Source organism: Canis lupus, chromosome 19, assembly GCF_003254725.2.
Source record: "Canis lupus dingo isolate Sandy chromosome 19, ASM325472v2, whole genome shotgun sequence".
In the NCBI taxonomy this organism is placed as follows: Eukaryota; Metazoa; Chordata; class Mammalia; order Carnivora; family Canidae; genus Canis; species Canis lupus.
The window spans coordinates 19,201,667-19,229,332 of NC_064261.1; the positions used below are offsets into that span (position 1 = coordinate 19,201,667).

The window sequence follows — 27,666 nt, forward strand, 5'->3', positions numbered from 1 at the left end:
CCTGCCACAGTGATCAACACTGACACCCACTGTCTCCATATAAGTGACTAGAAGCTCCTTGCCTCTAGTCACCACCACATGGTTCTCTTCCTCTTTGCTGTCATTTCTCTTCTTTTTTCAGTGGTCAAAGTCACCACAGTGTGGACTTGTTCTTAACCCCACTCTTAAGAGAGGGAACAGGATCCCTGCTCAGAAGCAAAACTTTTACTCATTTGTCCAAATGAAAAAGGAAAGGGTGGCTACTGACCTTTAAGCATGTTCACCATTAAAGTTGAGACAGTATGAGAATGATCATGGCATATGATTGTTTTTGTGAAAAGTGAATACCCTGCAATAGTGAATACTCACTGAATTCTTGTTAAACATTGAAGAATGCACATAATTCAACTATAAAAGAACAAGGCAGGAGTGCCTGGGTGGCTCAGTCAGTTAAGTGTCTAACTCTTGATCTCAACTCAGGTCTCAATCTCAGGGTTGTAAGCTAAAGTCCCAACGTGGAGCCTACATAAAAAACAAAATCAAAAACAAACAAACAAAAAACAAGGCGACCATGAAGACAATAGTAACTAAACTCGTGTATCCACTTTAAGGCTGCCATTACTGTTTCCTTGCTTTATGATTTATGTCTCAATTTTATCAGTCTTATGAGTTTGAGGTTATTTGCATACACTTTAAATAAGCATCTAATTTAATGGTTAGATTTGAGTTAAATTTCATCATGGAGTCACATTTATTTAATGACAAATATTTATTGAGTTCATACTATGTGCCAAGGAGCAGAACAGTGAATAAAAACAAAGAGACAGTAAACAAAAGAAATCAAAATAATAGAAAATTCTAAGAAAATAAAACAGAATTAAGAGACACTACTGATGGGTATGAAAAAGCTATTTCAGATGTGTTAGTCAGCAGAGGCTTTCTTTCTTTTTTCCTTTTTAAAGACTTTATTTATTTATTCATGAGAGACACAGAGAGAGAGAGAAAGAGAGAGAGGCTGAGACACCGGCAGAGGGAGAAGCAGGCTCCATGCAAGAAGCCCGATGCAGGACTCGATCCCAGGACTCCAGGATCACATCCTGGGCCAAAGGCAGGAGCTAAACTGCTGAGCCACCCAGGGATCCCCAGAGGCTTTCTTGATAAAGTGACATTTGAGGCAGGACAGTGTGGAGCAGGTCATATGGAGGTAATAGCAAACACCAAGGCCCCAGAGTGGGCATCATGCTTAGCATGGTCTGTATACTGTGATGAAGCAAGTGTGCCCAGAAGGAAAAAAAAAAAAAAAAAAAACAAGCAGGAGGGAAATAGAAGGTGAGCTCAGAAGCATAGCAAGAGAGCTAGATCATCTTGGGGTTTGGAAGTTGTAATGGGTCATACCAAAGTGGTGATCCTGTCTGGGGTTTGAAATAGCTCAGTAACATGTTTGCCACAGACAGATGTTGTACCAGAAGGTATTGCGAGCCTGTGGCAGGCAAGTCTGTTTCAGAAAAAGTGGTCTATTCCAATCCCAGGGCTAATTAAAAATCTAGTTAATCTGAATGAGTTGAGGCAATTTTCAAAGGAATTTTGCAAGTCTTCTCAGAGGATTGTAGGAAGCCATTACAGACTCAATGTCATGCATATGCAACAGTTTGGGCCATGAAGAATTTTACAGTACACCCAATAGCTTGTAACACACAGTGACATCATATGGGGGGGGGGGCATAAGGTACAGACATTTCACAGCCTGAAATAATGAATAAATATAAATATGAAGGTCAAGGTATATTATTTAGGGATTTTATATCACAAATAACAGGAACCAAGCAGAGCTAGATCATATTAAAAAAAAAAAAAAAAAAAAGATTGAGGTAGTTCATTATAAAGACATGGAGTGGCTCCCAGAATATAAGAGTAGGAAGGCAGGATGCCTTAGAAAGGAATTATTCAGGAATGGAAACTTGTCAAGACTCTCTTCATCTCACAGCCCTGCATTTTCCTACCCATATGCTTCATTCTTAACTCTGCACATAGAAGAGAATCTCTTGGCTGGAATCAGTTGTTTTCTCATGATCAGTTATAACCAAAGAAGTGAGGTCAAGAAGTGACAACAAGCATAGCTTGTTTCAGAGCCTGCTCCTGAAAGTCACTCTCAAAGAAGGTAGTGAGTTGGGCAAGCAAGCCATGCAACCTCTGCCACATTGGTCTACAATTAGATTATCCATCTGTATGTTTATTTTATGTGCAGATGACTTGGGAAAGTATTCCTAAAAGATCTCCTACCCTAATCCAAGGAGTTATTTTTAAGGGATGAGAAATGATAAGGCAGGCAAAAAATATATGTAAAGAAAAGTCACACAATGTATGCATTTTTCTTATGAATTATGTTTTTAGTGAGAAAATTTCTCTATCATGTCACTATGATGCAACAGGACAGAAAAATGGACTTAAGTCAGAAAATCTGATTTAAATCTTGGCATTATTAACTAATGGTTGTGGGGATGTGAGTAATTCATTCTCATTCTCAGATAAATGATGCAGTTGGACTAGATTCTTCTTAAGGTAGATACTCTTTGACTCTAACATAGTATTTCCATTTGGTAGCAAATAATTGCTTAAGCATTTGTTCTTAGGTTAATTATAAACATACAGCAAAAATGGCTAAGAGACAAATTCTACATCATCATTTATAATAGACAAGACATGGAAACTACCTAACTGTCCATCAGTGATGAACAGACAAAGAAGTCATGGCATATATATTATATATATATATATATATATATATATATATATATATATATATATATATATTAGAATATAATTCAGCCATAAAAAAGGAAATGCATCCACTTGTGACAACATGGATGGACCTTAAAACATTATTGCTAAGTGAAATAAGTCAAACAGAGAAAAACACTGTATGTACTATCTTACTTATATATGCAATCTAACAACAAAACAAAAAAACACAAAACGAGAAAACCCCCACCAAACTCTCCGAAAAAGAGATCAGATTTGTGGTTACCCCAGGGGGGAGGGGAGCACCAATTGGAGGAAGGTGGTCAAAAGATACAAACCTTCAGTTATGAGATAAATAAGTACTAGAGATATGATGCACAACAAGATGACTAGAGCTAACACTGCTGTAGGGTATATGGGAAAATTAAGAGTGATCCTAAGAGTTCTCATCACAAGGAGAAACGTTTCTTTCTTTTCTTTTTATTGCATCTATATGAGAAGATGGATGTTAGCTGACCCTATTGTGGTAATCGTTTCACAACATATGTAAATCAAACTTTCATGCCGTATGCCCTAAAAGTATACAGTAATATATGCCAATCATTTCTCAATAGAACTGGAGGGGAAAAAAACAAAACACACACACCCACCCATAGACACTATACATTTGTGTTTGCTCTTGACCTTGCTAATGTTTGACTTTGCATAAATTAGTATTTTAGTTAATTTTCTAAACCCAAATTTGCTTATCTGTAAAATGCAGGTATGGGTGACTACTTCAATAGATTGTTGTGCCACTGAATAAGAAATTGCAAGTCACCCGAGTTCACCATGAGTGCTCAATTCTGGTCATTGTTATCAGGCTGTGAAAATGCTTAAATTTGTCTTAAACTATATCACTTTGTATAAATGTGCAAGGAAGTGAAAATTAAACTCCAGTATTCCTTAAAGTGCTCTAATGGCATGGACTAATGAATACAAAATGAGATTAGAGATCCGAAGATTCTAGAGAGGTACTCTATAGGGATAACACCTCCATGCCATTGAAAACTCATTGTACCCTTAAACAATTTTTAATTGGCTTTGTAAAATGTGCCTTTCCCATTTCCCCCTGGGCAGATGTGAGAGCATGGAGTTGGACAATAAAATCCGAGATCTGATCGAGAGGAATGCTTCTCCCAATCATAAAGGGGCCACCCCAGGAGCCACAGCAGGTCAAAGAAATTCATGTTCTCTAAAGGTAAGAAACCACCCTTCTTTCTACATTTTCTCAAAATGTGTGTTCACCCAGAAGAATTTATGGGGACAGTCCCCAAATCATTTACAGTAATGTACTTCCTTGATGACTGAGAGGATAAAGTCAACCACTATAAAACCTCTCTTACACAGTCACTTCCTGTTACTGAGGAAACCCTTCAGCAGAAACACTTTCCCATTCAAAGTGTGATACCAGGCAGGCAAGTGTTGCTATAGGGAATTGAGGACACACTCATGCTGTGAAAAAGAATGTTAAATAGAGCAACATCTCTTTTGTGGGGGAGGGAATCATCCAATTTGTGTAAACCATCTTACCTTGCGTTATAAAATCAGTACAATTCATTGTTATTTATTTATTCATTCATTCATTAATTCATTTATTAAGATTTTATTTATTTGAGTGAGAGAGCACAAGCAGGAGGAATGGCAGAGGGAGAGGGAGAAGGAGGGAGGGAGTCCAATGTGGGGCTTGATCCCAGGACCCTAGTATCGTGACCTGAACTGAAGACGGATGCTTAATTGACTGAGCTACCCAGGGACCCCACATTGTCCATTTTTTAAAGAAAAAACAGGCTTTCCAGATAAAAGGAGCTATCTGACTTTGAATTTTTGTTTCAGGATATTTGTCTATGGTGCTTCATGGAAGCAAATAAAATTCAAAGATAAGGTTAAGCTAGGAATTTTGTGGATGACTTTCTTGAAACGCATCATAAATAACAACACGAATTCAAGCTCTGTAGCCCCCCTGATTACAAACCATCTCTAATGATCTTTTCCAAAAAATCTAAATATAAATAATTTTGAGAGTATGGCTGACAATTTAAAAAATGTACATAACTTCTACTTCATTTCTTATTTCTAAAGTAATTCATGTTCATTGTGGAAAAGTTATACTAAGCAGAGACAACTATAAAAACCCTGTAGAGACAGATTTCCTGTGGAGTTAATGAAGCTTGAATCCCATAAACAAATATTTACTTATGTACCTATGTTGCATTCATACACTTATATCTTTTTCTCTTAATGGAGGCCCTGGAATTGAATAAGGTATAAACTTCAAACCCCACTCAACATAGATCTCTCTCTGAAATCTCCTCTTGGCCCACCAGTCCCAGAGAGCATCTCTTAGCATTTGAGGTCTCTCTGTTTCTCTCTTTTTGTCACACACACACACACTCACCAGCACATACTCAGTTTGTTGAACCTACCTTTTTTCACTTTAAAAATATGTTGCAGATATTCTTATGCCTCTTTTAATAAGAGGCATTTAATAATACATTTAATAAACACAGAATTGTGTGTGTTCGATATCTACATATGTTTTCCTGTTTAGAAACTCACTTCTTCCTGAAAAAATAGTATCTATTTTTTTAAAAGATTTCTTTATTTATTTTAGAGAGAGAAAGAGAGAGAGCACAAGTGGGGGGAAAGGCAGAAGGAGAATCCTCAAGCGGACACTCTGCTGAAGTGAGGTTCAATCTCACAAGCCTGAGATCACGACTTGAGCCTAAATCAAAAGTCAGACACTTAACCAACTGAGTCACCAAGATGCCACAAGTAGCATCTATTTTTAAAGTAAGAATGTCTGTGGATGATTAGAGCCACGGAGGGCTTATTTCTCCACTTCTCATCTCATCCCCTCCTCCCAACCCTCATATACACACCTCTAACTCCCAGTTAAGTCCTTCCTCTTTCATAGAACTGTATGCTTTTCTCAAGTGGCCTCCTTGTCTACCTAACAATGGGATTTTGAATCCCCTCCAGTATTCTGATCCTCATATGTTCTGATCTTCAGCCCCCAAGACCCATTTGCTCATGACTGACTTCTTCCCAACTCTGTTCATTTTATCTTCTGGATTCCTCCTTAGATGATAAAAACCTCTTCTACATCCCCATTGTCATCCTCTTGGTAATTAATTTCCTCTATTTGGGGGACTTAACCAAAACTTGATCTGTCTTTAAGATACTGCTTTTCCCATCATTTCCCTGATGAAATTTGCTTATTTTCCTACACACCACACATCCAGGTAAAGGATTGCACATTTCCTTGTGAAGTGTGAGATAAAAAACATCTAGAAAAAGTGATGTGAGATCCAGTGTTTAAGGAAGTTGGAGAAGATATGGCATGGGCAGTGGGAGACAGAAGAAAGGAATGAAATTCCAATGAGTTCTTAAGACCTGTGAGAACAGCATTGAGCTTGGCCACCACCTCTTGATGATAAGACCAATCCCTACATGGTATTTGGGCAGCTATGTCTTCAATATCGTCATCACCACTTGCCAGCTTAAAATGTGTTCAGCACTCCTCCACTTTTAAACATATGTGAGATCCCACATTATTTTATGGTTAATGTTCTAACTTATTCTTGCACATCACAGCCAAGTTTATTGGTCAGGGCATCCAAAGCTTTTTGCCCGCTTATCACATCACTAATAAGCTCACCTTGATAAATCCAACAGTCATTTTGCAGCTGATTTTTCACTTGTCCTCTCATATGAATTTGATGCTATTTACTAACCTTTTAAAAATGTCTCCATCAACAGCTATAAAATCAATCTCTCATCCTCCCCCTGCCTCATACACACTTTTTTTTCTCTGATCTTTCCTATTCACCTTCACTGGCTTCATTTACGTAACATGCCTGTGTATTATCAGTGTAACCCAGGCATCTACATGTAGTCCTTGTCTTATTTAACTACAAAATATATGCCAATAGCTCTAACTTTCACTGTAAGTTCCTGTAACATGGAGTTCTTTTCTACATGCACATCAATTTAACTCAGTAGTTTCTTTTCCTTTTTTTTGTATATTTTTTTATTGGAGTTCGATTTGCCAACGTACAGTATAACACCGAGTGCTCAGTAGTTTCAAAAGTGAATTCAACATCTTTCCTGCTAAAACTGCTTGTTTCTTCCCTTCTACATTTCCTACATTAGTTAATGGATCATTATTAACTCAGTGATCCAAATTTGGGTATAATCCTAGATTCCTCCAGGGCTATCAAGCTGCTTAATTCCAGGAGGCATTCATAGAACAATGCCAGCCTTCAGGTTCTTGCCTTTCCTACCTTCATAAAATCTTTGGACTTCATTTCTTTCCCTTCATTCTTACTATCGTGCTGTGGTTTAGACTTATTATCTCTTCCCTAGACTATTGCTGGGAGGTGCCTAACTGGTTGCCCATCTTAAGTTTTCCTCCACACCAACTCATATTTACCAATATGGATCTTGTTTAATGTACAAGTGCTTAGAACTTAAGCATAGACTCCCTTACTTACATCATAAAGTCCAAATGCCTTGGCTTGATATTTAAAATCCTCCAGAGTCTAGTCTCTGCCTACATTTAAAATAAAACAGTAGGAAGAGAATCTAATATTTATTGATCAATTAACAAAACAAGTATGGAGGTATTTTACATTATGTTTGATATCTATAACAACACTTACATATTACTGTCTTTATCCTCATTTTCCAAATGAAGGAACTAAGGTTATAAAAATTTTAAAATGTTACCTAATTCACAAAGTTGTAAAGTTCTAGTCTTAAAATAGGAAGCCAAGCTTGTGCATATTTTTCTTACAGTGTCATGCTGCCTTTTGCATCTCCTGCCACTTTCTAAAATGCACTTTGTGCTCTAGCCACCCCATAATCCCTTAGCAGACCATGTAGTTTCATATGCTATGAATTTTCACATGCTGTTTATTTATTTTTTTAAAAATAAATTTATTTTTTATTGGTGTTCAATTTGCCAACATACAGAATAACACCCAATGCTCATACATGCTGTTTATTTTTTGTGGAAACCTTCACCTCCTATTTGATGAACTGTCTGTTATGCCAATTCAAACCTTTCATGATACTTTTCATCTCCCTCTCTAGTCCCACAGAATAGCTCAAGCCCCTTCTGCTCTGTCCTAAACCTTTACCTTTATAGTTCATTCATAGGCTTTATCATGTTGGTTTTATAATCCTTTATGTATAGATATGTCATCACCACCAGTCATGAACTTCTTAAGGATGGGATATAAAATGTCACATAAAGGTATGAAGTGTCACAATATAGGGTTTTTTTTAGAAGGCACCTATATTAAACAACATGTTTGATCTATGGTAAAGCTAGATTTACAATCAGATTATCTCTAGTATCCCTCCACAAGTAATTCTCAAAGTTTGCGGGGGAATCTTGAATGTATACTCATAAACCCAGAGTCTCATCTGTTGTGTGGAAAGCACCATTTGTTCTTGTTCATTAGGGTCACCTAAAACTATTGATTGTTAATGATTGTCAGATGGTTACCTATCACTGCAGCTTCCAGATGTCAGTTTATCACCCTTGGCAATGCCGTTGTGGTACTACTCACTGTGCTGTGTATGTCTAAAATGGGATGTGTACCCCAGGGCCCCAAATACACATAAACACTACTGCTGTCTCTACTTGAGTGGAGAAACGTTTTCTTTCCCAATTTTAGCTATACTCATTTCCAATGCTACCTTACACATCCAGTGTTTCACAGAGATATATGTAATAGTCTTTGATTCCCACTTTTGGGGTTTTAGCTACCATCTACTGAGTGACCATTTTGGACCAGCACTTTGAAAAGCATTCTATACATTAGCCCATTTAATCTTTACCCTTGTGTAGATGGGAAAACTGAGGTTCAGTGAGTCTAAAGGATTTTCTCATGGTCTTAAAACTGGACCTAAACCCAGTTCTGTCTGACTTGAGTTGCACCTTCTCCTCTTGATTCCCTCTCCCTCACATAAGAGTCATTTGGCAACTGGGCCATAACTCAAGTTGGTATCAAGAATGATGTTATTGTCAGGGCAACCCCTCCTCTATGGGCTGAAAGCATCATCCTTGTATGGAGCTACTGTGATAAAGCAAAGCTGGGGGCTCTACCTGCCTCCCTACCCTCTGCCCTGAGGGCTCAGGAAAGTCATTTTCCTTCCTGGAAAACCAAGATGTTGTCCAGACAAGAATCCCCCTTTGTTCCTGCCCCAGTTTCTAGGTATTCAGAAAGAGCTGCACTCCCCTCCTCCTACTGCAGGGGCCACTGGACAACATGGTTTCTTGGGCAAATTCCCTTTTTCTGGCTCCATGCTGTGAAGGAGGAGCTGCAGAGCAGGGTTTGGGAGTGGGGAAACTCTTTCTTGTGGCTTTCACCTTACTTTTATCTTCTCAAACAGTGTTTCAGACCCAGAAGGGAGCATAACCCTCCCATTTCATGAACAGGAAACAGATATCAAAGAGCAGAACTTTGGACACAGTTCTTGCAGATTCTATCTGAGCCACTTCAGGGTCCCAGCACTCCTGTCACCTTTTTGTCATTCTCTGGCCTAAGACAGGGTCAGAATGTGTGAACCTTCCCCAATAAAATGTTTGACAAAGACAAACAAAACCAAACAAACAAACAAACAAACCCCAAAACCCCTGTGCTTTACTCTTTGAGAAAAGTTTCCCAGGAACAACCCCTGGGAGTCTCTCTGTATCCCAGTAGACTTCAAGCATAACTCCCTCAATTGTCGTCTAAAGGTATCTTCAAATATTTGACTGCTTGAGTGAACACAGTGTAGTTTCCAGTTGGAAACCTCAGCTGAATTACTATTTACCCAATAGCAGTCTACAGGAGGGAATCCTACATTCAAAACAAAACAAAAACCTTTACATTCTCATTGACATATTGATAGAACTGAAAAAAAGTATAATAAAATTTCTTTTTGGTGTAAGACAAAAGTGAAAAGTGAGCCAATGACAGACTGTGGGAAGTGTCTTTCGTTTTCCACTGAATGAAGTAACCATAAGAACGGTACAGTAGACTCCCTTTCCAGGAGCAGAAAATTAATTTATTTATAACTTAATGAGATGGGAAAAGTGTAGCTGAATGAAAGAGATATGATTTAATGAAAGGGCCTGAGACATGTCAAGTTCCCTTTTTTGCTCAACCACTTTTGCCAAGAATAAGTAAAGAGGGAGAAATACTATAAGAGAAAATGAACAAAGTGACTCATTGGTGTGAGGAAATGGAAAAGATTATTGATGAACATGAGGAACTCCATCAGTAGGAGAGCATTCTTTAAGATTCTGGGAGAGTTGAAGTAGACTGTTGGCAAACAAAGAGCATTAAAAGTCTTATAGACAGAAGAAAAATAGTTGCCTAAATGAGGGGCGCTTAGGTGGCTCAGTCAGTTAAGCCTCCAACTCTTGGTTTCAGCTCAGGTCGTGATCTCATAAGTCATGAGATCAAGCCCCAAGTGGGCAGGGGGCTCTGTGCTCTGTGGGGAGTCTACTTGAGATTCTCTCCCTCAGCCCTGCCCTCAACTCATATGTACATGCACACACTTTTTCTCTCAAATAAATAAATAAATCTTTAAAACAGAATTGTCTAAGTGAGAATAATATTCAAAATCCAAAATGAATGTTAAATAGAAGTTGACATGCTCCTACTACTATGAAAAAACTAATATATGAACATGAATTTGTGACCTGTAATTGTAGGTCTTGAAATACAAAAGAAAGTGAGAGGAGAATTGAAATGTATTTTTTTTTTTTTGGACAAATACATTTCCAGTAATTCTTGGAAATAAGGATCCAACTTGGAAGTAAGAAGGAAAAGTATCCAAATTTTAAGAAGAGCCACTAGAATTGAATTTGCTTAAGTTTGTCTTGTCTTTGGATTTTTTTTTCTTTCTGTTTTTAACTTAGAGGCAGTACCTGAAATTGGCTTTTAATAACTTTGGCACAAGTGAAGGGAGGATTTCCCAGTAACTGAGGACAAATTCTAGATCTGGACATTCTTCCCAACATAAAAAGCCCTGGGAAAATTCTTTTGATGATTCAGAGAGTAATATAAACTTATGACACTTGGAAAGATTATAAAGGAAAAACTTCCTGCAAACTACAGTAAGTTGACACACGTTTTCTGTAACCACATTGTTGAAAAAAAAAAAAAGAACTAGTTTCCCTTTCCTTATTTCCCTTTTTTGAAAGCTAAGCTAGTATTCTTTATCAAAATGAATTTTTTATGATCAAAATATTATTCTCTACTTTGTAAAATGGATTATGATAAAAATATAAAGTGAGTGAAACAGTGAAAGCATTTTTTAAGTATGAAGTGCTATTGCCATCATTACCATCATCATCTTCTTCATTATTTTTATGCTAGTAGATTGAGCTTGAGACCCCCGAATTTTTTTTTTACATTTTTCTCATATAATGACTAGCTTCTTTCTTGAATCCCATTATCTAATTGCAGCATTAGTGGCTGTGTAATATTTTTCTAAAAGACATATTTATTTATTTAAGGGGGGTAGGTGCAATGGGAGAGGGAGAGAATCTCAAGCAGACTCCTCACTAAGCATGGAGCCTGATGTGGGGCTCGATCTCATGACCGTGAAATTATGGACCTGCATAGAAACCAAGGTCAGATTCTCCACCAAATGACCCACCCAAGTGTCCCTGTGGAATATTTTGATTCTCTCTCTTTTTTTTTTTTTCTATCAGAAAAAAATGTATTGTATTTGTTTAGTTTTCATTAGGAAATATCTGAACGGTTGGCTAGAAAAGCTCTGCCTGCATGTTCTTAGGCAACAAGAAGGCCTGTCTTGGTTCTGTTGGCACACCGGCTTGACTCATAAAGTTTATAGATTTCTTTTCCAATAGGAATCTGGGATAAGCAGCAAAAACAAAATAATTCTTTTTTTTTTCTTCCAATGAGGAAGCTTACTTTTTAAAATAAATCTTCTTTAGATCATTAAAGATCAGTTAAGAAATGTTTGCAATTTTTTATACTAGCATATTGAGATATTTTCTTTTGAATCATGCTCATTTTCAGACAAAATATTCCCGATATGTACTCTGCATCACCTGTGTTTCTGCTGCATCATCACCATAGGTCCTCCTTATTCCAGCGTCATCTTTTTTTTTAGACTGTATTTATTTACTTATTTATTTATTTATTTATTTGAGAAAGAGAGAGACAGAGAGAGCATGAGCAGGGGATAGGAACAGAGAAAGAGGGACAAGCAGACTCCACGTTGAGTGCAGAGCCCATCCCAGGATTTGATCCCATGACCCTGATATCATGACCTGACCTGAAAGTAAGAGTCAGATACTTAACTCACTGAGCTGCCCAGGAACCCCTCCAGCATCATCTTTATGTACACTTGCTTTTTCTTAATTATACATAGTTATAATTTTTTATTTTAAAATAGTATCCAAATCCATGTATATGATGTTGGTATGTGTTGTCTAAGGAAGAAAGTAATCTCTTTTACCTGAAATGTCCAAGTTTGTTGATCATGAAATGCTGCAGAAACAGTTCCATCAGCAATGGAGTAGTCCCTCTGATCTTTAGATTTATATTCAAAAACCAGAAAATGTGTGAAAGTCACATCTGTTTTGTTTGTTTTTATATCCCCATACTTAGCGCAGTGCCTGATCATATCCATAATCAATAAATATTTATTATAAGAATGCATACATGAATGCAGGTGAGGTCAACACATGAGCAAAGTATGAGAAAAATAAAATTATCTGCATTGATATAGAGTGATAAGGAATTAATGTCCTTACTGAAAAGAGAAAACAAAATTTTTAATTCAGATAGGATTATAGTTTTTGGAAGCTAAATTTCTCTTTGCTGATTACTATTTATTCCTTGTAGAAATTAATCTCTAGGCATTGAGTGGTATAAATTGGTAAGATTTTTGTTTGGATATGACCCCTGAGGTCAAGCAATTCACATCTAGCCTTCAAGAAAGCTCCACACCTTTGAAACTTTCCTGAATTCTATTCCTTAATGGCTCAGGCTCCTGCATCAAATAAGTACATAAGTACATGATGTCCAGTAATTTCCAACTGTGTTATTCCTATCTCTCCCATCTAGGTAAAAGGTTCTTTGCAGGGAATCAACCTGGGGGACTAAGTGAACTCTGGTAGGGGTGCAGCTACCTGCTTGTCATGTAATGACCATGAGCTAGGAACTTAACATGTCTGAATTTCAACTTAATCCTTGTTGCTGTCAAAGACACTCTCCTGACAACCATATAGAACTGTTATAAAGTTCAAATTAAAGCAAATAAAATGCTCCAAACCACAGAACTCATGTGTGCAAGATTATGTATATATATTTTTCTAAACTGAATTTAGGACTAGGACTCCCATCCTGTCTCTTGGAAGATAATTTAATCTGGTTGGCTACCAGAGATGTCAGCTACTTTATTGGTTTCTCAGGCAATTTATACTGCAGGACTTTTTTTCTCTCCCTCCTTCTTCCCATAATGGCACATAGGATCTGTGAAGCATATTCTGTGAAGCAATCCAGGTGGAGTAGGATTGTCAGATGTAGCAAATAAAAATATAGGATACCCAGTTAACTTGGAATTTCAGACAAACAATGAAATATTACATGGGGCTTACTTATACAAAAAGAAAGAAAGAAAGAAAGAAAGAAAGAAAGAAAGAAAGAAAGAAAGAAAGAAAGAAAGAAAGAAAGAAAGAAAGAAAAGCAACGTATACCTGGAATCCAAATTTACCTAGATTTTTCTGGCAACTTTACGGTGAAGGCATTTTAGGTTGCAGCAATCAACCATCTTACAATGCCCTTGGCACTAATGTAAACCACTCCTTAAGGTCTTTTCACTGGCCTATATCTTCACTGGCAGTCACTGAAGCTTCTATGTCATTCATTTTACCTCCTATTCCAAATGGTAAATACTGCATCCTTCTCAGTTAATCATTTTTGCATTCTTCTCCGGAAATGTAGGAAATTTCTGGTTCTGCTTCCACAGCACTCTGGGGTTGTGCTGTCTCAGGACATAGACATGCCACACAGTCTAGCTAGGTACCGTGGTGGTATGGAGAAATTCTCTTCAAGACTTGCCCCTTCCCCAGGCTTAACCCAGAGGGTGAGGCTGGAGCTGTTTCTGCTCTTTGCTGTTCAATCTGGGCAGTTGGATAAATGATGGATGAGTCCCTAGAAGTAAGAGAGTAGAGTTCCGTTTTTTCACAAGCCCTCACAACCATCCAAATACTCTTCTTCCCTGATCTTGTCTCATTTTCCCTCAGGCCATGAAACCTTATCTATTCTTCAATGAGGGAGTGGGGGGTGGAGGAGATAAGGAAAAAGTTATATTGACTTTTCCATCTACCATTTTTTCTATCAGTTAATGGCACAAAATTTAGGCCTGGATTCTGACTTTTTCTCAAACATTTTGTTCTGAAAGTTTCAAATATATAGCCAAGTTGAAAGGATTTTATGGTATATACCTGTATGTCCAACCACCTAAATGTTGCCACCAACCTACTCTGCTTGTTTACCATGCATCTGTCCACCTACTCACCCTTCTTTGCATGCATCAATCCATGTAATTTTTTGAGGCATTTCAAAATAAACTGCAAAAGAGGAATTAGTCTTAAATAAATTAATCATAGTTTTCAGGAAAAAAAAATTAGCTTTTACAATTCAAAGCTTTGGTTTTCACGATGGCCCCTAGAGTTTGGAGAGTCTATTTTGAAAATCAAAGATTGAACATGGACTGTTTTTCCTTTTGCATTCAATGGCAAACTTAATCAGCCCTGGAGGCAAAAGATATCATTAACCAAGCAAAGAAAGGATTAGTTACTTAAAACAAAGAGCAATGCCTATTTGGAGGGATCATCAGTTAATGCATCAAGATATTAACTTATAAGATGTAATAAAACACTGTAAAAATAAAGGAAATGTTATTGAAGACCACATTTATGCCTTTTAAAATCCCCCCATAGCATGTGCAATCATTTATATTGTTTATTTATTAAGCAGTAACCAAGGTTAAGAGAAAAAAAGTTAAATCAGGATTTGTATGGAGGCAAATATATACAGGAAAGGGTGGAATATTTACCTAAAATATTTACCTATAAAATGAATTTAAAAAAACACACTGAATTAGAACAGTGTTTTAAAAATGGGTTGATACTCCTACTTGATCTTTTCTGATTTGGAGACAATATATATATAGCTTTGTGTGTCACTGTGATCATTCTCCTCTGGGCCATATTCTTAGAAGTGGAGGTGTGCTATGATTTCCTACTGATGATTCATGCATAAACAGATTTTTTCAATAAAAGAATGGTATCACTACTCTGAACCCTGAAGGTATTATGTTGGCTCCTACCTTCAAGAAGCTTACAGCTTCTCAGAAGAGAAAGGTACATAAAACTAATGACTGTTTTACTGTAAATGCTGGAATCGATGCTTCACAAAGCACTCTGGGATCATAAAGGAGGAACTATCTGCTCTGAAGAACCAGGGGAGCCTTCAAAGCAGGGGCTGATAGTCTAGCTGGCTCAGAGTGTCTGCTGCTTTGTGAAACCCTGAGAAATCTTCAGACGTGGAAGTTGCATGAAGTCTTCAGTTTCATTAAGACTACAGACTAGTCAGCAAAAACCAATTTGCCCTATGATATATTTGATATGCACTAAAAACTAAAAGTGAATAGTGGGGACAGACTTCAAGCAACATTTCTAAATTTCCTGAAGGAATTGCTTCAGAGTTTTAAGCCGGGGGGACAAAAGCTTATATCTCCCATGATGTTATAGAATTTGGGACACTTCTCTCACCTGACTCTCCTGGTCTAAGCCCAAACTTGGGGTCTGAAGGACAGGTGATTTCCTAGTTTAGAGGCCAAAAAGTTGAAGGTTTTGATCCTTAGATCTTTTATAATATCTTTAGAAGATAGCTGATTCAGGAATATTCTTGATTTAGTTTTGGGTAGAGGGGAGGCTTTATGGGTATCCTGAGCATTTTGTGTACTTGAGTAGGCACTAAAATACTAGACATTATCTTAGATTTGAGGAATATGGAATGAACACAACAGACAAAAATTATTATCAGTGGAGTTTACATTCTAATGGTGGGAGGCAACAAAGGAGAAAAATCTATGGTGTGTTATATATGGCACTACAGAAAAAAACGGCAACAAAGATAGAAAGTGCTGGAGTGGAGAGCAACTTAAAATCAAGAAACAGGTGCCATTTAAGCAGTCCCCTGTTGAAGGTGAGGGGGTGAGCCATGTGGGTATCTAAGGGAAAGACAGTTCTAGGAGGTGCACAACAGGTTTGTGGAGCAGCAGTGTGGACAAGCAAAGGGAAGAGGAGTGAGAAAGAAGTCAGGGAAGCACAGGCGAGGGCCTTGTGGGCCATCTATGGAGTTCTACTTTTGCTCTGAGTGAGATGAGAAGTCTCTGAAAGGTTTTGTGCAGAGGGATGACCCGAAATGGCATATTTTTAAAGACTCACAATAGCTCCTATATTAATAATAGATGGTGGGATGGGGTGGGGGGAGGAGCATGAGTGGAAGCACAGAGGCTATTAGGTTATTGCACCTAAGGGCTAAGGGGGGCTTGATCAGTGCAAAGATATGAAGCATCTTACCCAAGGTCACATAAAAGGAGGATATAACACAGAGACAGATTTCAGCCATTACTGGATGTTCTCTAAAAATGTTCATATGAGTGAAATTAGGACACAAACACTAAAGTTCAAAAAAAAAACAAAACAAAACAAAAAACAAACACTAAAGTTCCCATTTCAAAAAAAGTTGTAAAAAGGTATGTCTATTGGACCCTGCCACTCCCTCATCGAACCGAGGAAGCCTCCAGGGTCTAGTGCCAATGTGCTGCTCTCTCTTCTTGTATGTTTTCAAAATGCCTACAAAATATTCAGATAAATTGGATACAGGTTATGAGAGGAAGAGGAATCAAATATATCAACTCCAAGATTTGTAAACTATAGATCATGAAAGTTGCCATTGACTGTGATGAGGAAGACAAGTTTTATGGGGAAGAACAGGAAATACGTTTTATACAAGTGGAGAAGGAGATGCATCCAAATAGAGATGACAAGAATGTGATTAATAGCAGAGTCTGGATGATTCATTCTGAGTGTCCTAAATGAACTGACCATTAAATATTTGGAGTACCACAAGCCATTAAATATTTCAAATACTATTTTTGATATCTATCAAGTGGTACTACAGTTGTCAACCTCACTCATATGGTATATAATGCATATATCCAGGTTCCTTTTTAGGAAAAAGACATGTTGATCATGTAAAGTTCCTTCTCTCAAGGGTCTTCAGTGGCTCCCCGTGGCTTATGCAATAAAGCCAAAATTTCTTAATGTGCAATGTAAAGCCTTTCACAGTTTGATCCAAATCAACTTTAGATGAGCTCTACTTAGTCACATTGAGCTTGTTAGAATCCTTTATACTTAGGTTTGTCCACTTCTGTTCTGTTTATGTTGCTCACATTATAACAACATACTCAGCTTTCACCATGTATCAAAATCCCATCCACCTTTCAAGGCCCACCGGGAACTGAAGCTCCTTCCATAACAATTAAGGCTGAGAATGAGCTCTCTCTCCTCTGAATCCTTCCATGCAGGTGTGTGTGTGCATGTGCACATATGTGTGTATACATTAACTTCATTAGAAGCAGGGACTTTTGCTTATTATCCTTTGGCATCAACTCAGTGCCAAAGGAACACAAATGATTGGTAGTCCTTTCCTTTTCTCGTATTATTTGTTGCACAAGTAATTTGATCACTATCCCTATATTTAAGATCATATTGTTATTAATATCTAAGCTTTTATATGTGTTATCACAGAGAGCAAGGAGGATACCATTGTGTCCCCAAGAGGAGGACACTGTTACTACTCTTATCTTACAAATGTGGGAGTCGACCCTCAGTAGTCTGAAGCCTCATGCCCACAGTCACAGGTAGTGAATGGTACAGCCAAGTTATGAATCCAAATAAGCTGACTCCATTCAGACCTTTGCATCCCCTGGATAGCACACTCCCTTAAAATTTTGTGCAAGCAGGCTCAGGACGCAAAGGAAGGTTTCAACCCTCATGCTAAAGCAGGTTCAGGAAGCAAAGGAGGGTTTCAACCCTCATTCTAAAGGATAGAAAAAAAAATGTTTATTTTACCTGACAAAGAATGCTCCCAGGCATTTATAGAAATGTGATTATCTGTCTTAAACTAGTTTTGAAAGAATTATCAACTCAAGTGACAGTTACAGACCCGTGACTGGTTGTTCCTCATTCCTTTTTCTTCACTATATCTCTTCCTTTGTTCATTATTTTCCTCTGTGTAATGTTTTAATCACTTGAGAATGAGGACTCTTCAGGATCCTTTTGGAAACATGGAGTGGCATGTCTTTTTCTCTGAGGGTTATTGCTGCTAGTAAGACTTCTCACGAAACAAAGCTTAATGAAAAGCCAGACTCTTATGTATGTAGCACATGCGAGAGGGCGGGAGGTGATGTGAGGAGGGCATGTGTAACAGAAAATATGCAGTACATTTCTCAGACTGGCCCTAGTGCAAGTTCCTCTTTTCTCAAACCAAACTTGGGGCTCTCCAGAAGAGTTATTGCTAATTCATAAATTACCACACGGTTCTCTGGAGCTAATAGAAAATCTGTTTACTGTTAAACTACATAGCAGAAGAGGCAGAGGAATTGTCATGAAAATGCAAAAGTAGAGGATTTCCATTCAGTAGAAGCCATCACACCATGCTGTGCTGCAATAATGAGTGTGCATCAGGAAACCCGTACAGAAGAGACCCAAAAGACACCAAGGCCAAGGACAGTACTTTCTGGCAAAAAATGTTCTTACCAGTCACTCCTCTATGTTAATGTTACCACACCCACTGGGTTTATTATTACCAAATATACAGATAAGGCTGAATGGAACCTTGAATAATACAGATAAATATAAAATATCTGTATCTATCTATCTCTCTATATATATGTATGTGGGGGAGGAGGATCAGAAGAAAATATTTTCATGTTATAGTTTTGGTTTTTTTCCTTTTTTGATGAGCAGGTTTCAGTGTTAATGAAGTGTCAGTCTCCAGGAATTCTCTGCTTATATACCCTAAAATCAGATCATCTGTGAGTCATAACTCTTACTTTTAGAAATCTGAACAATTTGATTCCCACCTGCATTTTTTGGAGCTTGCCTTAAGGAAACATCACTCCATTTCACTCAAGTGGACCTTCGAAACAAATCAGGAGACCAGCAGAAAACAAAACCATGTACACACACACACACGCACACACAGCAAAAAAATCTATACATTCAGCACGCGGATATACACCAATTTATTCATTCAGCAGAATGCGTTGAACACCTGCTGCGTGTCAGGGTACTGTAGGTACAGAGGTGACCCTGCAAACATGTAAATAAACTATTACAAATGCTAAGTAAGGGCTCTGCTTGGTTGGTAGAAAGAGGTCAAATAAGGTCATGGGCAAGGGAAGCATTAGCCAAGTTTTCCAGATCAACTGGGTGGAGGGAGCTCAGAAGAGGGAATGTTCTGGGCAGAGAAAGCAGCATGTATTAGACAGATGGCTTTTTCAGGAAATGAAAGGGATTCAGGATGGCTGGAGCACAGGAAGAGTTGGGAAGTGGTGGAAGATATGAAAGAGAAAAAAGACAACCAAATCTTGGTCACCCATTATTCTCTTTTAGAGAGTTTGAACTTCAGGAGTTTTAGGGTTTATCCCACATAGAAGAGGCTATCTCATAGGAAGGTACAAAGAAAAATGTAAATTAAGTGATCGACTATAAATTCTTGTCTTCCTTCAGCAATACGTTCTTTTTTTTTTTTTTTTTCTATATTCTTGGCTCTATTTTCCTTCCTCTCTAACAAGACCAGACTGAGGTCTTCTGGTCTACCATAACCCATTTGTGTAGCTCCAAGCATCTGTCATTTCATGCTTTTATCTGACTACCCAGTATTCCATTACCTCAATGCCTGGTAAAATGATGAGTCAACTAGTTAACACTAAAATGTTAGTGCAGAGGAAAAGCTTGAACCACAAATGGATCATGGAGAAAATCTGGATTTGACTTGTGGAAAAGACAGTCTTAAACTTGAGAACTGAGTTTAAACTTTCTGCCAATGTAAAAGATAAGCTTTGCAAACATGCCCGTTTTTGTTGTAATGAATTTTCTCTTTTAGATCCATAGGAATTAGTAGCACTTACAGAATTGCATATGACTCATTAAGTTCCACAGGGCTAAGCTCACAGTAAGAAAGCATTGCCAGAAAATCTTGCCTTTAGGGAAGCAAGTAACCGAGTTGTCAAAAAAGTCAACAGTTACCTAATTCTCTGGGAAATACAATGAAGTTATGGCAGTTTGGCTACTGAAGAAAGACTTGGTTTGCCCAGGCTTTCTGTGGTAACTTCCTCCTCCAGTGGGAGAAACTGCCAGTAAAGGAAGAATGACAATTTACGTACCATAGGCAAGGCTAATAAGACTGTCTTAGTCACAGCCTGTGACCTTGAGACATCCTGGGAAATCCCTATCTGGAAGAGAAGAAAAGTTAAAATCACAGATGCTGTGCTTATGACCTTATTCTCTGTAAATCATATACAGAGTCACTTCTGTTTATTTTTAACGAAAAACTATTGCTGTTATTCTCTATCATGAGTTAACTGTGTGGTCTTTTTAAAATTTTGTATATTTGATCTCATTTTAAAAGATACCGCAGGAGACATTTTCTTTCTCTTTTTCTCCCTGTCTTCCAAGATTCCAGGAAAAACAGCTTCCCTGGCACATTTTGTACAGGGCACAACTAAAATGAGTGCTGCAGAAGGTTCTATGGAGCATGCAGAGGTAAGAACACATTTCTAGGGGATGAATTGACCATATCTAACATCGATTGCATTTCTAATAGTTAATTATGCAATGACAAATAGGAGTAGAAATGGCTAGTTTGCTTTCTTTAGATAATATCTGCAGTGTAATTTTGATCAATGTTATTTAACAAGGAAAAAATATTTGGTGTCCATTGGATTTCCTTTGATCCCTCTGAGCTATATTTCTTGTTTTGCAAAGTGAGATTAAGTCCTGTCCAAAGTCCTTTCAGCTCCCCAGTTCAGTGGGCTCCATATTTTGCTCTTGATGTAGAGAAATTTGGTTCAATGTAAATTTTAAAAAAGAATATTGGTGTAGTTGGAAATAGAACATAGAGCAAAAGAGTAGCCGTAGTAAAATATTTATGTATGTACAATTAATACCATGGTTTTTGTTGGGTTACTGCTTACTGCCAGAGATACTTATCAAATGAACGAATGAATGAATGTGCTTTCTTAAAGTTCTTTTCAGGAGAGCCTGGATGGCTCAGTCGGTTAAGTGTCTGCCTTTGGCTCAGGTCTTGATCCCTGTGCCCTGGGATGGAGCCTTGCATTAGGCTTTCTGCTTCATGGGGAATCTGCTTCTCCCTCTCCCTGCCCTTCCCCCTGCTTTCTCTCTCTCTCTCTCATTCTCTCTCCCAAATAAATCAAATCATTTTAAAAAATAAATAAGGTTCTTTTTAGAGATTACCGAGGTATAATAATAGCAAACTAAGTGGAACTCTCTGGTTCATTTAGATACCTAATTTAGCAGGATCAGAATTTGAATATCTTAGAAGTTTGTCTAGATGTTCCGATAAGTGAGAAAGAAATATGCAGATACTTTAAGCACAGATTACACTATACAAAGAATAATTGTTGTGTCAGTGGGCCCTTAGTAGAACCAATGACTAAAAATCTTTGTATTTATTGAAACATCAGATGCCTCCATTAGCAGCTGGTAGATAAAGCAAATACAAATGGAAAATTCTGCCAAAACTTTGTGTTTGATTGACTTTGCTTCATTTTAATACATACCCGAGACATATGGTAACACGTTAATTAATCTCCAGAGAAACCCCTTGTGATATATTTACTGCTTATAAGCAATTCCTATTACTATGCTTTTCTCTCACACACAGATTTAGTATCTAGCTTTTCAGTAACTCTTATTTACAAAATAAAAACCAAAGTCCAAATGTTTTACAATTTCTTTCCAGAGAAAATCATATATGCCAAAAAAACACACTCTAATTACTCTTAATCAGGATTCCTGGAAGGCTGGGTCATACAAATATTTATTGGTCACAGATTTTTTTTGTCTATATCACAAATAGAAAGGAGACTTTTTGAGGACCCCCAGTCTGTGTTTCCAAGCATAGCCTGGAATAGGAGAAACTTGAACTTTAGTATAGAATTACTATAACCTCTGAAATTTATTAAATATAGGTGGGATAAATAGGCAGAGCACAAAGGGTTTTTAGGGCAGTGAAATTATTCTGATACTACAATGTCATTATACATTTGTTCAGACTCATAGAATGTACAACACCAAGAATAAACCCTGATGTAAACTACAGATTTGGGTGATGTGTCCATAAAGGTTCATCAAATACAACAAATGCAGGGCTCTGGTAGGAGATGTCGATAATGTGTAAATAGGTATGGGGGCAGCAGGCATATGGGAAATCTCTGCCCCTTCCAGTAGATTTTGCTGCGAACCTAAAACTGCTCTAAAAAAATGTCTATTAAGAAGAAAATGGGTTCTGTTTCGGTATTCATGGTGCCGTGTGTTTAGCAAGATCCCACAGTGACTTTTCTGTGTTCTTGTACTAAGAACCACTGGATTGGAATCTGGTCTCACTGTACTGCTTTGCTGAGCTCAGGCCACCCTAAATACAGTTGGCTCATAGCATTTTTCATGTCAAAGTACCTAATACTCAGCCTGTTCTCATGCAGAACGAGTCTAGACTACCTAAAAAAATGGAAAGCCCTTATAAGACCCAACGTATTATCACCTGGACTTTTTTTTTTTTTTTTTGAGATTTTATTTATTTGTTTATTTGAGAGAGAGAGTGTGTGAGCAGGGGGAGAGGCAGAAGGAGAAGCAGGCTTCCCCCTGAGCAGGGAGCCTGATACAGGGCTCCATCTCAAGACCCCAGAGATTATGATCTGAGCCATGATCCCAGGACCCCCAAGATCATGACCCGAGCCAAAGGCAAACAACCAACTGAGCAACCCAGGTGCCCCTGTCACCTGGATTTTGATGTTACTTTCAGAACTCAGCCAAATCAGCTTTTTAAGGTCAGAAGTAAGTATAATAATTCTGAATTTATTGACCCACAGAGGATTTTCTCTTTTAAAATGTGGTCCTAATTGTACATGGGTCCGAATAAGAAGAAGCTAAGAAAACTGAGAACAGAATTTATAAAGATATAAAGTATCATCCAGTCCTAAAACATTGAGTGAGACATAGATAAGTAGGGAAAAGATAGAAAAATAGTTTTATAAATCATTTCTAATGAAAAAAAAGCCTTGAAATTCCATGGTGATTGTAAAAGAACACTTCCTATAAATGTTTTTGATGAAAGCCAACACATTTTTAAAAGATTTAATTGTTCGTGAATATCTGTAATCAATTTCCATATAACTATGGAGCCTAAAACTGAATAGCAGACTTAGGAGTATCCTCATCACCAGATTCATTGTATTGTTTATATGACTCAGAAATGAGATGGTAACAAGACTATTGAGTTAGTATAGAGAAAACAGCACTTAAGTGAACTTTGTTGGTGGTCCATTTAGACAGATGGCCCACAGTTTCCAGAGCTTTTGTGCTTTCTTTAAATAAATACCCCCAATGCTGGAAGAAAAAAAAAAAAAAAAAAAGCTGAAGAGAAAGGTGGTTAACTTTTTTGCTGTGCCAATGATTTTTTATTTATCTAAATATATAACCTACTAGCTTTATTCAAAGGGCTGGTTAAAATTGCAATATACCAGATAACCAACCTCGATGCCAACCTCTCTATAACATAATTATATGATGGACATTGAGGTAACTAATTTATTATAGTCTTAGAATCAATTTGCTGCCTTTCAGTTGTATCTATTAGTCTTTTTTTTCTTGACAGTTCTATCATTCCTCTGACTTTTACCAGGGCAGCTCTTCAGATATGGACACATCTACAGAAATGACTTTTTTTTAGAAATGTTTATTACTTAATGTAAATATCCAAAATATATCCATGAAACTTAACCTGATTTCTATAAGAACTGTACTCTTAGTTTCCTTTTTTTGGTGGTGGGGTGGAGGGAGATTGAAACTCAAACTCATTAAATCCTGATTTCTCATTTGTCTATTGAATAGATAACATTTGTAATTTATTAGAGAATTATTTTCTCAATTACTTCATATAAAGGAATCTGAAACATAATATAAAGCTTATCCATCAATAGGTCTCTATGAGGGACTATGGTGTGAGGACTGTTACCACTACAATAAGATATTTTTTTATGAATCGCAGCAGGAGAGTTGGCCAAATGCATTTCTACTCTTTATGTTATAGAGTTTTGTTTCACTGTTTTTATTTTTTTTTAAGTGTGATCAATCATCAAGCAGAAAGAACTTGACAAATTCTCTTGAACAAAAGATAAGGTGCTTGGAAAAACAGAGAAAAGAGGTAATTAAAAAATACTAGTTGAAGCAACTTGTACCATGATTTAATGCTAAGAATAAAATAGAATGTATATCTTGAGTCTTATTTTTGTTATTGGGTCACAGTATTTATCTCTAGGATATTGCATGACATTATTTTGAAAGTGAGTGCTTTTTCTTATTCGCCTATATTTCTCTTACTCAGTCTCTCAGTGTCTGTAAATGAGTGAAAAATGACAAAGTTGGGCAGCCCAGGTGGCTCAGTGGTTTAGTGCCTGTCTTTGACCCAGGGCGTGATCCTGGAGTCCTGGGATCGAGTCCCGCATCGGGCTCCCTACATGGAGCCTGCTTCTCCCTCTACCTGTGTCTCTGCCTCTTTCTCTCTCTTGTGTCTCTCATGAATAAATAAATAAGATATTAAAAAAATGACAGTCATGAATCCAATAATTATAATCAATTTTTCTCAGAACTTAGATGTTTCCTCCACATGGACTATGTGAGCTTATCATCTGTGCCAATATGCCTTGCAACTTGAACACAACTTGAAACTCAAACTGTTAAAGGCCTAAAGTGTAATTGACTTAGGGGCTATGACTTCATGAGCTGGACATCCAACCACATAGGGGTTAGGGGTAATTATCATTAAAAAAACTGCTTGTTTCAAAAATGCCATTAGGGATGTGATGGGTGCTATTTTGAGTTCTATTTTTCTGAGTTTAATGAATGTTAGAAACTCTTTATTCTTCTTGACAGATGAAGAGGTGAAAAGTGTTAACAATTTTAGCACTGTGTATTTTGTCAATTTTTAAATTCCTTTTCTTAACCATTATAAATGTTACATCCCTCATGGTTTTCTCTGTGGTGAGGTCTACTCCTCTTCGATACTGCGTAAAATATTGTGCCATTCTGGAAAATTACTGAACAATAGCAGAGTAATAGTACTATAACATAGAAATGTTAACGTTAATCCTTAAGATGCCAACAGATCAGATATCCTTATATAATAATATTATATAGTCTCTACTAAATACCTATAGTCCTTAATCCTTAAGATGCCAACAGATCAGATATCCTTATATAATAATATTACATAGTCTCTACTAAATACCTATATCTATTTCCAGCATAAGACTTATCTAGTGACTGCCTGTCTGAATTATATATTTTATTTTATAATTTGGAGAATATCTTGCTTCTTTTTAGTCATTGTGACTATCTTCTTGATCTCTGTCCTATATTGAAAGTGTTGGAATTAATTTCTCTTAATGTAGGAAATTACAGACTTCCCTTACAAGAAAAGTAAAACGTGGGTCACAGTGTTTTTTCTTCCTTTTATCTAGTACATAATTTTAAAGCTTCCAAATTTCAGCCTAAATCATTTCTAAATATTGTCTTATGATAAAACTATTAGTCCTTGAAAATCTATCCTTTGAAAAAGGTGGTATTATCCATTCATTGCATATGCATTACAAATAATGTGTTGATTTTAAAAAGCATAATATTGTAAGCACATGATCAGTTATTGTGATTTGGAATTTGTTAATATAAATTCTGTTTTTAAAAGCTAGAAGAAATACTTCATTATAATAATCAGTGTAAGCACATAGAAAAATATGGAAAGATTTGAAAAAAAGACCCTTTACATATTAATAAATCTTACATAAAACCATCAACACTCACAAATTTTTATGGGATTTTGATTGGGTTAAACACAGATGAAAATTCAAATAACTAAGCAGAGTTGAAAGTTGCTAATAAATGGTTCAGCTGACTAGGCAAGATATACTGAGTACCTAATAGTTTTTCATATATGAGCCAGTTATGAAAATGGGGAGAGTGTACTGAATTAAATCATCCCAGCCCTACCAGTATTTGGTGGAAGGAATACTGTCTTCACCCATGGCTTGCAAAATCTTAGTAACCTGAAAAAGTGATTTCATTTTGGCCAAATTTCCGAATGGGCAAAGATTCATATTGATTTACCAAACTTTAATAATTTCAGCTCCTGGAAGTTAACCAGCAATGGGATCAGCAATTTAGAAGCATGAAAGAGTCATATGAAAAAAAGGTAAATACCCCTCTGTTTAGTATTTGCTTTAAATCAATTAGCTGGGGACCAAGTCTGTAAAGATTCTCACTGATTTCAGCTGAAGGAGATTTGTGACTAGCCAACTGTTGAAAAACGATGCGGGTGGGGGAAAGGTGTTGAGTGTATTATTGGCCTCTTGGTACTGAAGATTAATGAAAGATATCAGTGAATTATCTTGAGCATGGCAAAATAAAAAAAAAAAAAGTACTAAAATAGCCTCTAGAGATGTCTCTAGAGTTCTTATGCACACATTTATCAGAGCTCACAGAAAATCCTGGCTTTGGCTTTGTTCTTAGCAGTCACGAACACACAAGGTTACATACAAGTGAGATGAGAGATGGTTCAAAGTCCAGACTGTTTTATATAAGGCTAGTTCTCTAAATCTTTAACTAGATAGCACAAGCTATTTCCACAGAAAAATAAACAACGGTAACAGTGAAAGTATGAGGGGAAGTGGGACATCCCCTTTTCCACTAACGTGTGTTCTCTATCAAGAATCTTTTGCTTTGGTGAGAAACCTTTTGGAGAGCATACCTTTTAATAGATAAAAGTCAATTTATCATTTTAAATTATCCCACGTTCAAAGAGGGAGAAAAAGAAAAAGTAAATTTCCCTAAATAATTCAGAATTAAGAAACCTGACCACAAGTGAGTAACATAGTAATATTGTTCTTTTCTTCCCCATTTTGATAGGCAGAAGTATTTAGCAAGTGCAGGATACAGTTCCCACTGCACCAGGGCCACCCTGGTCAGGCCACCTGTTCTATTCAATGGGGTGCAGCTTTGGCCTTCACCCTTTCCTGAGGCTTCTCTGCTGGACCCGCATCACTTTTGAAGACTAACTTAGCATTTTGTAGCGGCGTAAGCATCGCACAGGACTGATGAGTGAAAAGCCATGTCTGGTTTTTTTTTTGTTTTTTGTTTTTTTGTTTTTTTTTTTCTGGTGCAGACCTGTTTGTTCACTTACTCCCTACTCCTCGCTGCTGCCCTTTTCAGGCCAGGAAAAGGCACACACCGAGAGTCAGGTTTAGAAGGGCAGGTCCAGAAGTGTCCCGGCCTAAGGTCTAAATGTTATTCCCTCGGAAGCGGTGTGGTTTGGAGAAAAGGAGGGAAGGGGCTGAAGGCTGGTTACGGGGTTTGCATCCCGCACCCCCCCCAACCCCCCCACCCCGAGGAAGCTCTTTTTAAGCTGCACTTGTCGGGATCTTTGCGAAGGCTGGTGGGAAGCGGAACCTGCCGACAGGGGCCGCCAGGAGCGGGGGGGCCTTGGGCTCGGGCGTGAC

At 37.4% G+C, this 27,666-nt stretch overlaps 1 protein-coding gene across 3 annotated transcripts in view; it reads left to right on the forward strand.

Annotated features, from left to right (window-relative positions):
• TNIP3 (TNFAIP3 interacting protein 3) overlaps positions 1 to 27,666 on the forward strand; it is a 103,079-nt gene that overhangs the window by 48,250 nt on the left and 27,163 nt on the right. For all 3 annotated transcript variants that reach the window (XM_025420493.2, XM_049097284.1, XM_049097285.1), the window contains 4 exons: positions 3,838 to 3,958; positions 20,555 to 20,641; positions 24,240 to 24,320; positions 26,298 to 26,363. In XM_025420493.2, the coding sequence (XP_025276278.1) occupies positions 3,838 to 3,958; positions 20,555 to 20,641; positions 24,240 to 24,320; positions 26,298 to 26,363 (355 nt within the window). The remainder of the gene's footprint in view (positions 1 to 3,837; positions 3,959 to 20,554; positions 20,642 to 24,239; positions 24,321 to 26,297; positions 26,364 to 27,666) is intronic.